At 29.2% G+C, this 13,945-nt stretch overlaps 2 protein-coding genes across 6 annotated transcripts in view; one reads left to right on the plus strand and one right to left on the minus strand.

Annotated features, from left to right (window-relative positions):
• Positions 1 to 1,173: 1,173 nt before the first annotated feature.
• On the minus strand, positions 1,174 to 5,665 carry Dpm1 (Dolichyl-phosphate mannosyltransferase subunit 1). 2 transcript variants are annotated; one of them, XM_014415397.3, is made up of 7 exons: positions 5,421 to 5,665; positions 3,796 to 3,895; positions 3,609 to 3,719; positions 3,344 to 3,534; positions 3,072 to 3,186; positions 2,596 to 2,730; positions 1,174 to 2,121 (listed from the first exon to the last, which is right to left on the minus strand). In XM_014415397.3, the coding sequence occupies exons 1-6, from the start codon at positions 5,438 to 5,440 to the stop codon at positions 2,626 to 2,628; spliced, it is 642 nt and encodes a 213-aa protein (XP_014270883.1). In that variant the 5' UTR covers positions 5,441 to 5,665; the 3' UTR covers positions 1,174 to 2,121; positions 2,596 to 2,625. The 2 variants fall into 2 exon arrangements, with proteins under 2 accessions (XP_014270883.1, XP_014270882.1); XM_014415396.3 differs by lacking the exon at positions 5,421 to 5,665 and adding an exon at positions 3,975 to 4,386.
• Positions 5,666 to 8,554: 2,889 nt separating this feature from the next.
• The window catches only part of HDAC6 (histone deacetylase 6), a 32,446-nt gene continuing 27,055 nt past the window's right edge, over positions 8,555 to 13,945 (plus strand). For 2 of the 4 annotated variants that reach the window (XM_014415446.2, XM_014415448.2), the window contains exons 1-8: positions 8,692 to 8,915; positions 9,118 to 9,312; positions 9,386 to 9,487; positions 11,321 to 11,451; positions 11,535 to 11,718; positions 12,425 to 12,522; positions 13,266 to 13,436; positions 13,514 to 13,706. In XM_014415446.2, coding sequence (XP_014270932.1) covers positions 9,220 to 9,312; positions 9,386 to 9,487; positions 11,321 to 11,451; positions 11,535 to 11,718; positions 12,425 to 12,522; positions 13,266 to 13,436; positions 13,514 to 13,706 — 972 coding nt within the window. In that variant the 5' untranslated portion in view covers positions 8,692 to 8,915; positions 9,118 to 9,219. The other 2 variants (XM_014415447.2, XM_014415449.3) reach the window with 2 other exon arrangements.

A 13,945-nucleotide genomic window follows, 5' to 3' on the forward strand; every position in this document is an offset into this window, starting at 1 on the left:
CCTCTTACCTAATAAATAACATAATAGAAGAAGTTCATAGTTCATCAAATAACAAATTTAAGGTCCAATGGGTTCCAGGTCATGTTTGTACGGCAATGAGCGAGCTGATAAGATAGCAAAACGATATTCGAGTAGAGTGGAAAATGCGAAACTGCCTTTACAGGAAATTTTTAGATGGTTAAAAAAAGACTTCATTAGTGAATGGCAGGATAGGTATGCCTGGGAGTCAAGTTTGAAAGGGAAAGATCATTTCACTATCCAACCTAACGTCTCTCCACGCCCATGGTTCTCTAACACTTGTGGCAAGTTAAACAGAAAAGATATAGTCTTATTTACAAGATTAAGAATTAACCACGGTCGTACGAATCGCGGCTTAACATTAATCAAAGTTAAAAATAATGATAAATGCTCGACATGTAACTCTATCGAAGACCCATTACATATTATACTAAATTGCAGTAGATATGACAAATACAGGATTAAATATCCCCTCATCCAAAATAATAGCGCTTTCCTCCAAGGGCTGGCAGATCTAGATAGGGCTACTATTCAGGCGTTGTGCAAAGTTATAGCAGAATCCAAATTAGATTTTTAAAATTAAATAAATAATAACAAATTAAATAAAATAATAATAATTAAAATAAATGATAACAATTCATATTCTCAGCTCCATTCTTTTATAATATAACAACAGGGGCAGTGTAGGACTCCAATGGGAGTCTTGGGCCGACGTAGGAAAAGGAAAAAAAAAATTACAATCAAATAATAATTCAAATTTTCTACAATTACTGGTGGCAAGATTAGAGGTAATTTAAGGTTATTATATTCTAAAAGAGTAATTCAAAACCAATTTTAAGAAAATTAAATAGATGAGTAGAATCATCATTTTGGTGGACTTTTCACAAATATTAATTTTTTTTTTTTAAAAATGGCAATTTAAAAATTGATTTGCAAAACGTATCAGAACATTTTCTCATGAACCCCCAGATCAAATCATTTGTCAGGAGTAACTTTAATGAGAAAAAAACTTTAAAGCAGCTTATAAATATTTGTAAACAGATAAAAAGTGGCCATACATAACAAGTGATAACAAGATAGTGTCAAAAAAAGAAAGGGAAGTATACAATGATGGAGCTAATTATGGTAGGCAAACACCAATCAAATAAGCATAAGTAAAAAAGTGACTTACTTTATTTAGAAAATTTAATCACAATATAGGAATGGATATGAATAAAAAATAGTAAAAGATAATTTAAATTCTTGTTTTTATACAAAGATTGTTTTAAAATAAATTTTAATTATTAACTTTTTAAATGTAATATGACAATTTAACGGCTAAATTCAATAACCATCTCTCAGCCAATGATAGGATTATAGCATAATATATAATTTTGTTAACACTGTATACAAGTGTCAACATGCTTCCTTGAGAAATAGATTAGTATTAATTATAATGCAACATTTATTTTCATTATATAGACTGAATTATAATATTATGTTGACTGATATATTAAAATAAATGCATACATGAATATAAACAATCTTTAATGCTGTATGGATCCCATGTCACACCAAACATATAACATTTTCTAATCTTGATAGGTAGTAGATTGTAAGCTACCTAAAGTAATTAATTATAAAGTATTTATATTTTTAAAAACAATATTTCTAAAAGTCAGCTGACCACTCGACAAAATCAACTTATTTCAGTCTCAAAATTTGAAAAAAAATCATATCTTTGAAGAAACAATGATAGAAGTGTATTTTTTTTTTTTTTTTAATGGGTTAATAAACCTAAAAACATCATTAAATGGTAATTTTATATAAAAATATATATATTAACTCAAAATATGGATAGTATTTTATTTTACTGTACAATTTGTTTCCTGTTTTACAAGATATACAAGCTGTTAGTAAGCCTTTCAATCATATTTATCAGGAACCAATAAAAATCGTCTATATTATTATTGAAGACAAAACTGCTCCTCATGTTAATTCCAATTCTGGCATATCCAGCAACTTAAGATTATCACGCTTAAGGAATTAATTTACTTCCTCGGTCTGTTAGGAAGCTCCACTTATTCTTAAATTGATCAGGGTTTAGTTTAGAAAGGGAACAATCTAGACAACAATAAAAAAATAATTATTACAGAAAATTAACAAATCAGAAGAATTACACAACTAATTTATACATATATATATATATATATATAAACACACACACACAAAGTATGTATTTTAACTACTTTTTCAGGTCAACTAATTTATTTCTTTTTTTTTTTTTAATTTAGTACATCTAAAATTTAGTTTCTCTTTTTTTAAAACTTATGTTCAATCCTAAAAAGAAAACTAATAGCGCATGATCTTTTTAAAATTTACTAAACAAGGCTAAAAAACATAATTTAAGTTCATATCAAAAAGAAATCTGATTGGCATTGGTAAAAAGAAGGAAAAGACAGAATTTTAAAGCACTTAGGAGCAGATAAAATTATATGATTAATTACACTGAGCCAATTCTATGAACTTTCTAAGCAAGCATTATAACATTACATAAACAATTTTGAAATTAAAAAAGAATACAGTGCTATACCATACCTTAAATTTATGACAGAGCTGTAATGATTTTCACGTTGTGGCAAATAAATACAATAAACCTTTTGCAAACTGCACTATTTCAGAGCCGCCCAATTTACTTTCTCCATAGACTCGATCAACAAATGTAATCGGTACCTTAAATGCGTAAGATTATTATCAGAGAAATAATATAGGTAAGAAATATAAAATATACTAAGTCAGAAATATTTTATAAACATTGTAAGCAGTTTCTAAATGTGCTGAAATAAATTTCAGAACAATTAAAATTAGAAAACTGAATGAGGTTGATTACAGTGAACCAAGAGTGATTTACTATAAAAATGACACATGATTCTGTCGTAAAAACACTATCTAAGAGCAATTATTTACCTTAACATTTCTGTTTAAAACAAATGATAAATTTAAGAGAAAGTGAAGTATTTTGGTAAATTGGATCAAATAATTTGAATGTTTGAAGTATTAATGAAATACAATACCTCTCCAATTGTATAATTGAATTGTCTTGCACGTATAATCATTTCCATTTGAAATACGTAGCCTTTTGAAATACATGAACTAATCAACTTTTCTAAAACATCTTTTTTATACAGCCTAAAAAACAATAGTTAATTATTGATTAATAAAAATAGCAAATTATTATATCTTGATCAGAAGTGACTTTTTATAACTTAAATAAATAAATACTAAACCATTTGAAATCATGTAACTGAATTATGAAAAACATGATTCTTCTTGAACATAACTTTACCTGAAACTTCCAGTTAAATCTGATGCACCTGGCCTCAGTAGAAGCTGAGTGAGGAAGTTAGCACCTCTACTAACAAGCTTTCGTTTAAAATCCCATCCCGATACACCACCTCCACTGATATATCTTGAACCAGAAATAACATCAAAATTCCCTTCCTTTTGCTTTTCGATAAACTTAGGGATGAACTTGGGCTAGAGAAGTAGAATTAGAATGAATTACTATCTAAAATGAACTAGCCTTATAAATACAAAGCTACTTATCATACATGGTGAGAGAGGTCCGAATCCATTATAATTATGAAATTTCCAGAGGCATGCTTGATTCCATGAACATATGCTGTTCCAAGACCTAGCTTCTTTTCTCTGGGTCTAAGTAACTGAAATTAGAATTATACATGAAGTTAATTGTAAAATGATAACCAGATTTAGTTTAGGTATCAAAATGTAACTTACAATAACATCATCTCCATAAATTTTTTGAAGTTCTTTTGCAACCTCCTGGGTTCCATCTGGACTTCCATCATCAATTATTATTATTTCAAAATTATAATCTCTGGAACAATTAAATCAAATAATTTTAACAAACTACTAGTTAAAATTTTCATTCAAATTTTTGTAAAAAATGTAATTACTTCTTTGTTAAGTATTGACTAATCAGCCAGATAATTATCGGAAGATTTTCCCTTTCATTATAAGTTGGCAGTAAAATGGAATACTTGTCAACTTTTGAAGACATTGCTTTGATTAAATTTCAGACTGGAATAGTGTGTTAAGAAAAAACTAATACTACACCACTAACGTATAGTAACTAATATTATATTTTAAAAATTGATTTTTAACATACATATTCACATAAAAACAAAATTACATATAACCACTACACCGACTGAATTTTGATAATAGGTTACTGATAAGCTAACAGAAGTTCCAAATGGTAGGTTTTGATCTTTAAGCTCTGATATATCGATACTTTTCATTCAATGCTTAGATTTAAGCGATACTTTCTGTCAATAACTGTAAAAATAGAAGTGATATTTAAAATAAATTTAAAAAACTTGAAATAGATTATACTAGGAATTCTGAAAGATTTTTATGATTTTTGTGCTACTTAATTAGATTTGTTGATAGTAAATGTAGTTCACATTTGGTATAAGCATTAACAAAAAACATTGAAATTAAGTCAAAATCATCAAACCAAATTAGTGGATACTCTTCAGTGTAATTTCAGATTGTTCTGGCAGACGAATAAAAAAAAAAGTCCAAAAAAATCAGTATCGTTTTGCATGCAAATTACTATAAATATTTTTTAAGCGGGTTTAAGTTCCAGAACGAGTATCACTTACTGGATTTTTACGAACTATATAGAGTAAAAATGAAAGGTTAATTCATTCTTTATTACTAGCATTTATCTTCTAGAGGGCATGTTTTTAAAATCAAAACCTTAAGAAAAATTAAGGCAAAGATTGTTTTCGCATAAGATTATGTTAAAATTATAATACATCGTAATGACGCAATTGATGACTTTAAGGTTTAACGTGAAGTTTTAACAATTATTATTATTCTACAACAGACTGAGATACTGCTTAATGAATTTGGTATTATCACTTAATAGCTTAGGATTATTTAATTTAAGTCGCAGATCACTTCACAATGCCCCTCGGAATTGAGCATTAATCCACACCATTTTGTTTCAAAATGGCGACTGATTTGTTAAAGCCTATCCCTGGCTCTTTTTTTTTAAGGGTATAAAATTTCAGCTTTCTAGGCATTATCGTTATTGAAGTACTATGAGTGATTGGGTCTAGATGATAGTAATAAATTATTATATTTAATTTCTAGTCAGTAAAACTCATTTTAACAATATTCCCCATTTCAAGCCATGTTATATCTAATACTACAAAAATTAAATGAACCTTAAGAAATTAAAATGTATACCACACTTTATATTGTACGCATTATAATTATTCTCATCATAAACGTATATGAATTAAAATGAATTGGCAGAAAATTAATATTTTCAAGCGAATTCGTAGATCACCTGTAAATGTCGTTGTAGATTTTAAATTTTAGTAACTCACTGAGTACAATGTTTCACCATAATTTTCGCAGTATGAAGTAGGTTCTCAAATCCCAAGGTTTCCTACTTTTTTTGGTCTCCAAAGCATTCTGAGGATGAAACTCACTCCTCATGGCGAACTATTTACATTTTTAACTTTTAACATGTTTTGTATTTATTTCTTGTTTGATAGCAAGTAAATTATTAAAAAAAATTAATTTCAATTTACCTACGAGCACTAATTGTTTGTTGTTGAAACTGAGATAATAAAGAGGTTAGTGATTAAAATAGTTTAAGAGGATTGATATAAAAGTGTAATTTTTGATAAATCGATATAGACGTAATAGCCTGTAATTGAAAAAAAAAATTAAACTTGGATACATCGATACATACGTCTCCCTGATAATGGCCTAGCATCTAGAACGTTGGAGTAAAATAAAGATAAACCAGAAAAAGGCTCCCTGACCTTCTGCTCGTTTTCCACTTAAGGAATTTTGTAAAGACCGGAATAAGTAGTAGACGCTAGGAGCAAGATCCAGTGAATAGAAATGGTGGGGCAAAAGACCCCACCCAAGGGCTAACAATTTATTGCGGGTGACTAACGAAGTGTGGAGCCTAGCGTTGCCATGATGGAAGATGACACCCTTTTGATTTGCCAGTTCTGGGCGTTTTCTTCGAATCGATTCATCCAATTTTGTTAATTATGAGCAGTATAGAGTGGAGTCGATCGATACACCTTTTGGCAATAGCTCATGAAAAATCACATCCTTGAAATCCCACCATACATAAAGCATTATCTTCTTTGGGTGCAATCCCGCATTAGATGTGGTTCCAGGTGGACGGTTGTTGGGTCTTTAAGATTTTTTCGCACCACACTATCGCAGACAATCCACTTTTCATCCCCTGTTACAGGTCTTTTAAGAAATGGATCGTTTTTTTTACGTTTCGGCAGTTAATCAAAAATGGAAATCCGTGTTGCCAAGTTGGTTTCGGTCAGAGAGTGGCCAAACATCAAGCTTAGAAACGTAGCCGAGCTTCCCAAAAATGATTTTCTACGCTTGTATGTGATACGACTAGAACCTCTGCAATGTCTCGCACTAATCGGGATGGATTTTGATCGACTATCGCCTTAACATCAATGGTTTCAATTTCTTATGGACGACCAGGTCGCGGTGCGTTTATGTCTAAATTCTGTGTTCGAAACTTGGCAAATCAATTTTGGCACGTGCGCTCTGTTAAGGCATTATCCCCATAGACCCCGCATATTTTTTTATGTGCCTCTGAAGCTCGCTTTCCTTTTTTGAAGTAATAAAGCAAAATATGCCTATAATGCACGACATTTCCGTCCATCTTCTCAGCTGGATCACAAACACAATACTGACCTAATTTTAACAAGTGTAAACAGCCATAACTGTTTGTATATTACAAATAGGATAAACAATCCTCTGTTGGGATTAATTGCATCAGAAAAATGTGACGTATTATAAACAAAACATGAATACAAAACCGAAAGGACTTATTTGCCAACCCTATAGATGACTGACCATATGTAAATTTAAAGATGTCAGGGCTGCGATAAAATAAAAAATTGTTTTTTATTGGCAGAAGATAGCTGACCATACGAAGTTGATAGTAGGAAGATAGTCCGAGTGGCGGCCAATAAAGGTACAAAATATGAGAAAAACTATTGAATGTTAACCAACGTTTGCAGGGCTAAATAAAAAACAACATACAAACATTGTAAGAAGAAGTAGAACATTAGAATAAATATAAAGAGAAAGTAAGAAAGTATGGGAAAAAAAATAATAAGCTTAAGTTAAAAAGTATAAATATATGTAAGTGGATAGGAGACTAATTGCTAATACATACAAACAGGTGTGATAGAATTATAAGTAAAGAACTAGAATATTAAATTGTAGATTAATACTCATTAGAAATAAGTATGGTAAAAAAGTGGGTGTAAATAGTAAACAGATAGGTGAAATAAATGTGGAAAAGGTAAGGTATGTAACAAGCAAAATTAATAATAATAATTATAAAAATATCAAATAAACGGGGAGGGGAGTACCTGGTCCTGATTAAAAAGGGTAGAAACTGAAAAATTAGGCAGGAAGAAAGGAGGTAGGTATAGATTTCCCCACTACACACACACAAAAAAAAAAAAAAAAAAGTTTAAACTATTTATTGATTGTCGATGTTCCGACCCACAGTGTAGTCAGGGCTAAAATAAAATTATGCAAAGGAGCTAATCTATATTTATTATTTTTTTATTTATTCTTATCTTTGAACATCATTTTCTTTCTTTTGAAAAAAAAATTATTATGCTCATATTTTTATAGAATTTTCACATATTTTTTCATTCTACCATAGTTTACTTTGTATTTCATATTCTATTATACTCACACACTGTTCTTATATTTTTGAATGGAATATGGTCCGGGTGCGGTCAAAAAAACTCAAATAGTAGATAATTATACTATTTTATTGAGCCAACGTTTATATACCATTTATATAGCCAACGCTTATATTTTTATTTTAATTAATATTTTAGTTTTAAGCCCCCTGCAAAGTGGGTCGAAACGTTGGCTCTTATTAGTTTTATTCTATTTGAATCACTTTTTTGGCTGCACCCAGACCTTCCACTTCCATTTATTAATAATAAACGGTCAATCAACGATCATCCATTAATTTTAAGTTTTAAGTTTGTAAGAGGGATCAAAGCTTCGTGTCACTGTTGATGTAACTCATACATAAATCCGACTTGATTAAACAGATTGGAATGATATAAATTTATCTTTTATTTATATTAAGACTATATTATATGCATCGTCACATTTCTAGATAATGATTGCTGAGCTAGCAAGTAAACATGTAAATTTGTTTTGGTTTCCCCATTAAAAATAAGTTTAGAGAATGATATTTAAAATCCCTATCATGAATATAAAAAATTAATGCCAACATGGGATATTCTAATAAATATTTTTTTTATAAACAAAATTATCTGATTTATTTGCTTGTTATAGGAAATAGATTAAAGATATTTAATGATATTCAGTTTAACAAAGGATATAAGGAAGAGGTGTAGGGTTTACGTCAGTAGATAATTTCAAGCTGTGATTGGATAATGATAAATAAGTTATGCCTTGTGAGGAAGGGCCATGGTTGGAGGGAACCAATAAGGTTTCAGTATGACCGCGGTTATTCATCGCCCTAGCCTATCAGAGAGGAGATCAGTGCCCACTTGATGATCTTGTGCCTCTATGGCCAATAGCTCAGCGACCAAATAGGTAAACATATGTTCATTACGTGACCTTTGACTGATATTGGGGTAGAAGAAGTTGGGGTACGAGATAACATTTATTTTTTTTTCGATTTGAACTTAGTCCCTGTTAATTTAAGATCGTACTTCATCTTCCATGCCCCAAATCGACCGCTATCTTTAATTTTTATCAAGGCAGACTAAGAGTTTTTATGGATTTGTGAGATGTATGAAGTATAGTGGGTGTGATATGTGAGAGTAAGTGAAGTATGATTTTTTCAGAGAAACATTTCGTTACACATGAGTGTTTCAAATTTATATTGATTATGATAATCAACTATTATAAGTTCATTTATTTGAATAAATGTCATTGAAAGTGTTGATCAAGTCTTATATGATTCTTACCTGAAAATACTTGTTTGATGATGAATAAAAGCTATTTTGTTTTACTTTTTACTAGTGCTTGTACATTGAAAAGTGTTATGGGTATTGGTCAGTCCTGTTAAAAACCCCAAAAAGTCCAACTTAACTAATTACCCTGGTGTGAACTAAAACTTGACTCATGGGGCACAAGGAAATGGAAGAACCTCCCAAAAAACACCTTAAAAAACCTTCAGAAGGTCCTTTAAGGAGATCTTCTCGGATCAATAACCAGGTATTCGATAGAAATACTAGTTTTGAGTTAATTAATGATTCCATTTCAATTAAACATGGTTTTAACGATATAGGCTAAACCGAACCCTGGGTTGGTTGCAGCTAAGAAAAATGCACAACTTAAAATGGGAAATAAGAAACCAGTCTTCTCATTTGTGCAAGATGTATATCAAGTTGTAAGTATGAATAATTTTCTTTTAGAAATAATTTATTTGAATTTTAAACATTTTTTAATCCACCCTTGTCTCATTTTGGAACTGTTAACTTAATTTGTTTTTGTACATGATACTGGTAGTGTGATTGTATACCGCTTATAAAATACGATTTTCATAATGGTTTAAAAAGCTATCCATTGTTATTAATATTAAATTCTTCCGTTTAATTATTAGACTTTATAAAATTCTCCAATAAGCCTTATTGTCTGTTATCTTGTTCTGCTTATCAAAGTTTTGGAGGGAATGCAGATCTGACATATGACCTTGACTGTTCTTAACACCCCTCCCCCCTCTCCCCCATGGATCTTGTTTGTTTTAATTATCATTTACAAATTTTATTTATGATATGCATAAAATATTTTTTCTTGTTTAATTCTGTATCATTTCTTTTCTTTTTTGGTATAGTAATTGTGATTCTTCTTAAAACTAGCTTAGGTTCAAATTAAGTATAATGGTATGTAGTGAATAATTTGAATTTTTAATAATTAAAAAATTAATGTAAAATTTATTATTTGATTTGCTTGTTGTATTGAAATAAACTAGGATAATTTTTTTAAAAATCTGTAACCCAAGAGGTGTATATTACAATATTTGATGGTAACGTAAGAACACAAAAATGCATTAGATTTTTTCCAGGCATACACAGTGTAGTACATCATTAAATATTTGTGATTTAAGTTGATCAATACCTTATCCTGAATAGCTCATCTTCCTAATTAATACTTGATTGGGTTTTCCCAATTGCTCATTAGCTGAAATATTTAAGAACCTTTTACTTCATCTTTTTCCGCTTAGTTCTATTTCTAAATTCTATTTCAGTTTCTGAATATGTGATTTAGGAATTATTTAACATTGTTAAAATTAATTTAATTTTGAAACAACAATTAGTTATGGTATCTGATTATTAGGATTTTTGTCATAAATTATAATAGTAAAAATTAACTGTGATTAAAAGTTTTAATTTTTAATTTAATATAAAGAATTGACAAAGTAGGTTAATTGTGAACTGAAATTAATGACCTGGGCAGAATTGTCTGCATAAAGTTTTTAAAATTGATATGGTTCTAAAATTGTATTAAGATTGTCCTTGAGAATGGCTGAATTGGCCGAAACGTCAGACGTATGAAGAAATATAAATTGTTTCAAGACTAAAATTTGATAAAATTAATTTTATTTAAACAAGGTGTACACATGTTCATGGCTTTAATCAAATATTGCTCTGGACTACCAATTCTGTTACTTAATTACCTTTGATAATTTTATTTATTTTAAAAACAAAATGGATAAAAAAGTATATATTAAGTGCAATTATTTTTTATTAAGGTTTTAAGTTAAAACTTTTTTTTTTATTATCTGCTAGGGTCTAAACCAAATTTGCTGTTCAGAACTGACAGCAATATGAAGTTAACAATTATTGTTACTTGTTCATTGTTGCTAACTTCATAATTTTATCTACAACCAAGCATACATATCACTTTTACCTCCTCTTCCACCTAACAATATGATAATGAGGGGTAGGGGGATCCCTGGGGAATCAATGGTCAACTATTAAAAACAAAAGTTTTTTGTTTTTTCTAATTCAATAAAATTCTTTTGAGGAAATAATAGTTTTCCTCCATTATTGGTTGTTACAAATAAATTATTTATTACCTTTAAAATCAGCTTAATTCCTCTTACGATGAGTTAAGTTGTGTTTCAAACGTATGTGATATTTAAAATTCATATAATTCTTTCATAATCGATAGATTCAATTCATTTAATTGTTTTATTGAATGCCGTTGTTTTTGTTTGAAGGCTAGAGATGCAAAAGAAGCTACACATATACCTACTGGTCTGGTATATGATAATAAAATGGCACAGCATAAATGCTTGTGGGATGAAAATTATCCTGAATGCCCTAAAAGGCTCACAAGTATAATTCAGAGGTACTTCCTAATGACAATTTTTTATTACTAACCAAATTTTTAAATATCTGTCCAACATAAAATTATTTGAACTTTTTTTTAAGATGTGAAGATCTTGGTCTAGTGAAACGCTGTCAATTGATTGAATCTCGTCAGGCTACCGAAGAAGAACTCCTCACATTACATGCTCCTGGTTCTATATCACTATTAAAATCAACTAAGAATTGTGTTGATGAAAGTCATCTTGAAAATATTTCTTCTCGTTATGATGCCATTTATATACATCCTGTGAGTTAATTTTGAATTCTACTCTCATGAATTTCAATTTGGCTTTTTGATCTTTTGACTCTTACTACTTTTAGGTATTGGGATTATATTAACCTCTTGTACAATGATGAATTTTTGATATGTATATATATGTGTGTGTGTGTATATATATTTATATAGATAGTGATTTCTTAATATTTTATATGTTACTTTTTTAATATTATCTTGTTTTGCCATCCTTATAATTATAGTTTTGTATTGGCTTTAGTAAGGGTTTTTAAGTGTGGAAAGCAGAGTTTTTTAATGATAAGTGTGAAGTCCAAATAAAAATTGTTGAATGTTATTCGAAAACTTTTAGTGTAGACATATTTTTGTGTCCTATTTTGCTCAAGTTTTACAAAAAAGTTATTGTTTACTGCCTTATAATTCTGTTTCTTTATTTTTCTGAGGTCCTTCTTGTTAACGTATTTATGCAATTAGAAACCTTATTTTACTAAATGATAAATTCTTAAATTAGAATTTAGAATGTAAATTGTTAGAATGCCCATTTATCTCCTTAATGAGTTCTGAAAATGTAATGTTATTGTCAAAACGATTCTATATATCTTATTAATATTTACATGTTTTTAGAATATAATCCTAAAAAATTGGTCTTCAGATAGAATTATTCAGTTAAACATTATATTTCTTAAATTAGTTATAATCTAAATTGTTTTTGGTTTTCTAGACTACCTATGACTGCAGTTTACTGGCTGCTGGAAGTGCTATAAAGCTTGTCGATGATATATGTAATAAAAAAATCCAAAATGGAATGGCTCTTATAAGGTGATCATTTGTTTATCTTACCAATGATTGAAATCTTTATAATGACTTGTTTATTTGGTTTAATTTAAACCAATCTTTTTTTTCCATTAGGTTTGATTCATTTGTAATATCATTTAATTACTAATTATAATGATAGTGTACAGGTTGTGCATCTCTTTTGTTTTGGATGAAATTATAAATTATATAATGACATTTGTATTTAACCTACGACATTCTGTTCTATAGGATCCTTTTACAACATTCAATATTAAACATGCATAAATATGAACTTCAAAAGCTTTTGATTTTCAACTAAAGGATACAAAGAAAAACTTATTTTTCCTGATTAATGATAAATTTATGGAATTCAGAATTGTAATTTATGAGTATAATATACCATTGGAAAGCTTAAGATAAACTCCTAGAAGGTAATGCAGAGTGAAAAAATGCAGTAGTAAAAGTTTTTATATTCCACCAGTCTTATTAATATTTTTGTGTTTCCATGATTATGGGAACAGTAGTCAGTTTTTTACTTTCTCTTATTCTGTTTATGAATGCATGTTTAGGGGAAATATTGCCATCTTGACTATAATTACAGAAGGAAATTTCTGTTAAAATTTTATTGATCTTATTTGAAATATTTTGGTTTGGGATTAATATTGATGCCTTAAAAATAACTTTGGAAATGTGGGTTGTTGCTTGTAGTGTTTGTTTTTTATTTTCCAAGTATAAGTATTTGTATATATGATTCTATTATGTTTTAGGCCTCCTGGACATCATGCTATGAGAAGTGAATTTAACGGTTATTGTTTTTTTAATAATGCTGCTTTAGCTACTAGGCATGCCCTGAAACTTGGTTATAAAAGAATCCTAATTGTCGATTGGGACGTGCACCATGGACAGGGGACGCAACAGATGTTCTATAATGATCCTAGGTTAATCATCTGTTTTAAATGTCTCCTTAATTGCTGTTTGGTGGAGCTTTATATTCATATGATTTTTTTTTTTTCAGGGTAGTTTATTTTTCCATACATCGTTATGAGCATGGTTCATTCTGGCCTAATTTAAGGGAATCTGATTTCGACTTTGTTGGCGAGGGCACAGGAAGGGGTTTTAATTTCAATGTACCCATTAATTCAATTGGAATGGGTAATGCTGATTATTTAGCTGTCTTCCATCAAGTTCTTCTTCCAGTTGCCTATGAGGTATGTGAAATGTTTTTTTATTCCTACTACATAGACTCAACATTATCTTTATACTTGCTGCTTTGTAAAGGTTGTAACTTCACTAAAACTAAAACAGAATTTTTAGTTTTAAAACTTAAATTTCAAAATCTTGACATTTAAATTAAAAGTAGAAATTAGATTAAAATAATGAGATTGAAATGAAACAAATAAAATTAAAATAAATATGTTTTACATGTTATTTGTTTTAATTTTTTATA

This window comes from Halyomorpha halys, unplaced genomic scaffold (genome assembly GCF_000696795.3).
Source record: "Halyomorpha halys isolate HHAL.00 unplaced genomic scaffold, Hhal_1.1 Scaffold100.1, whole genome shotgun sequence".
Lineage (NCBI taxonomy): Eukaryota > Metazoa > Arthropoda > Insecta > Hemiptera > Pentatomidae > Halyomorpha > Halyomorpha halys.

Excerpts from the sequence above, each read along its gene's own strand:
- Dpm1 (XM_014415396.3), bottom strand. The coding sequence starts at position 4,078 with ATGTCTTCAAAAGTTGACAAGTATTCCATTTTACTGCCAACTTATAAT. Across the intron at positions 3,720-3,795 it reads TTTATGGAGATGATGTTATT|TTACTTAGACCCAGAGAAAA; the intron begins GTAAGTTACATT and ends TTCTAATTTCAG. Across the intron at positions 2,731-3,071 it reads TCAATTATACAATTGGAGAG|GTACCGATTACATTTGTTGA; the intron begins GTATTGTATTTC and ends TACGCATTTAAG.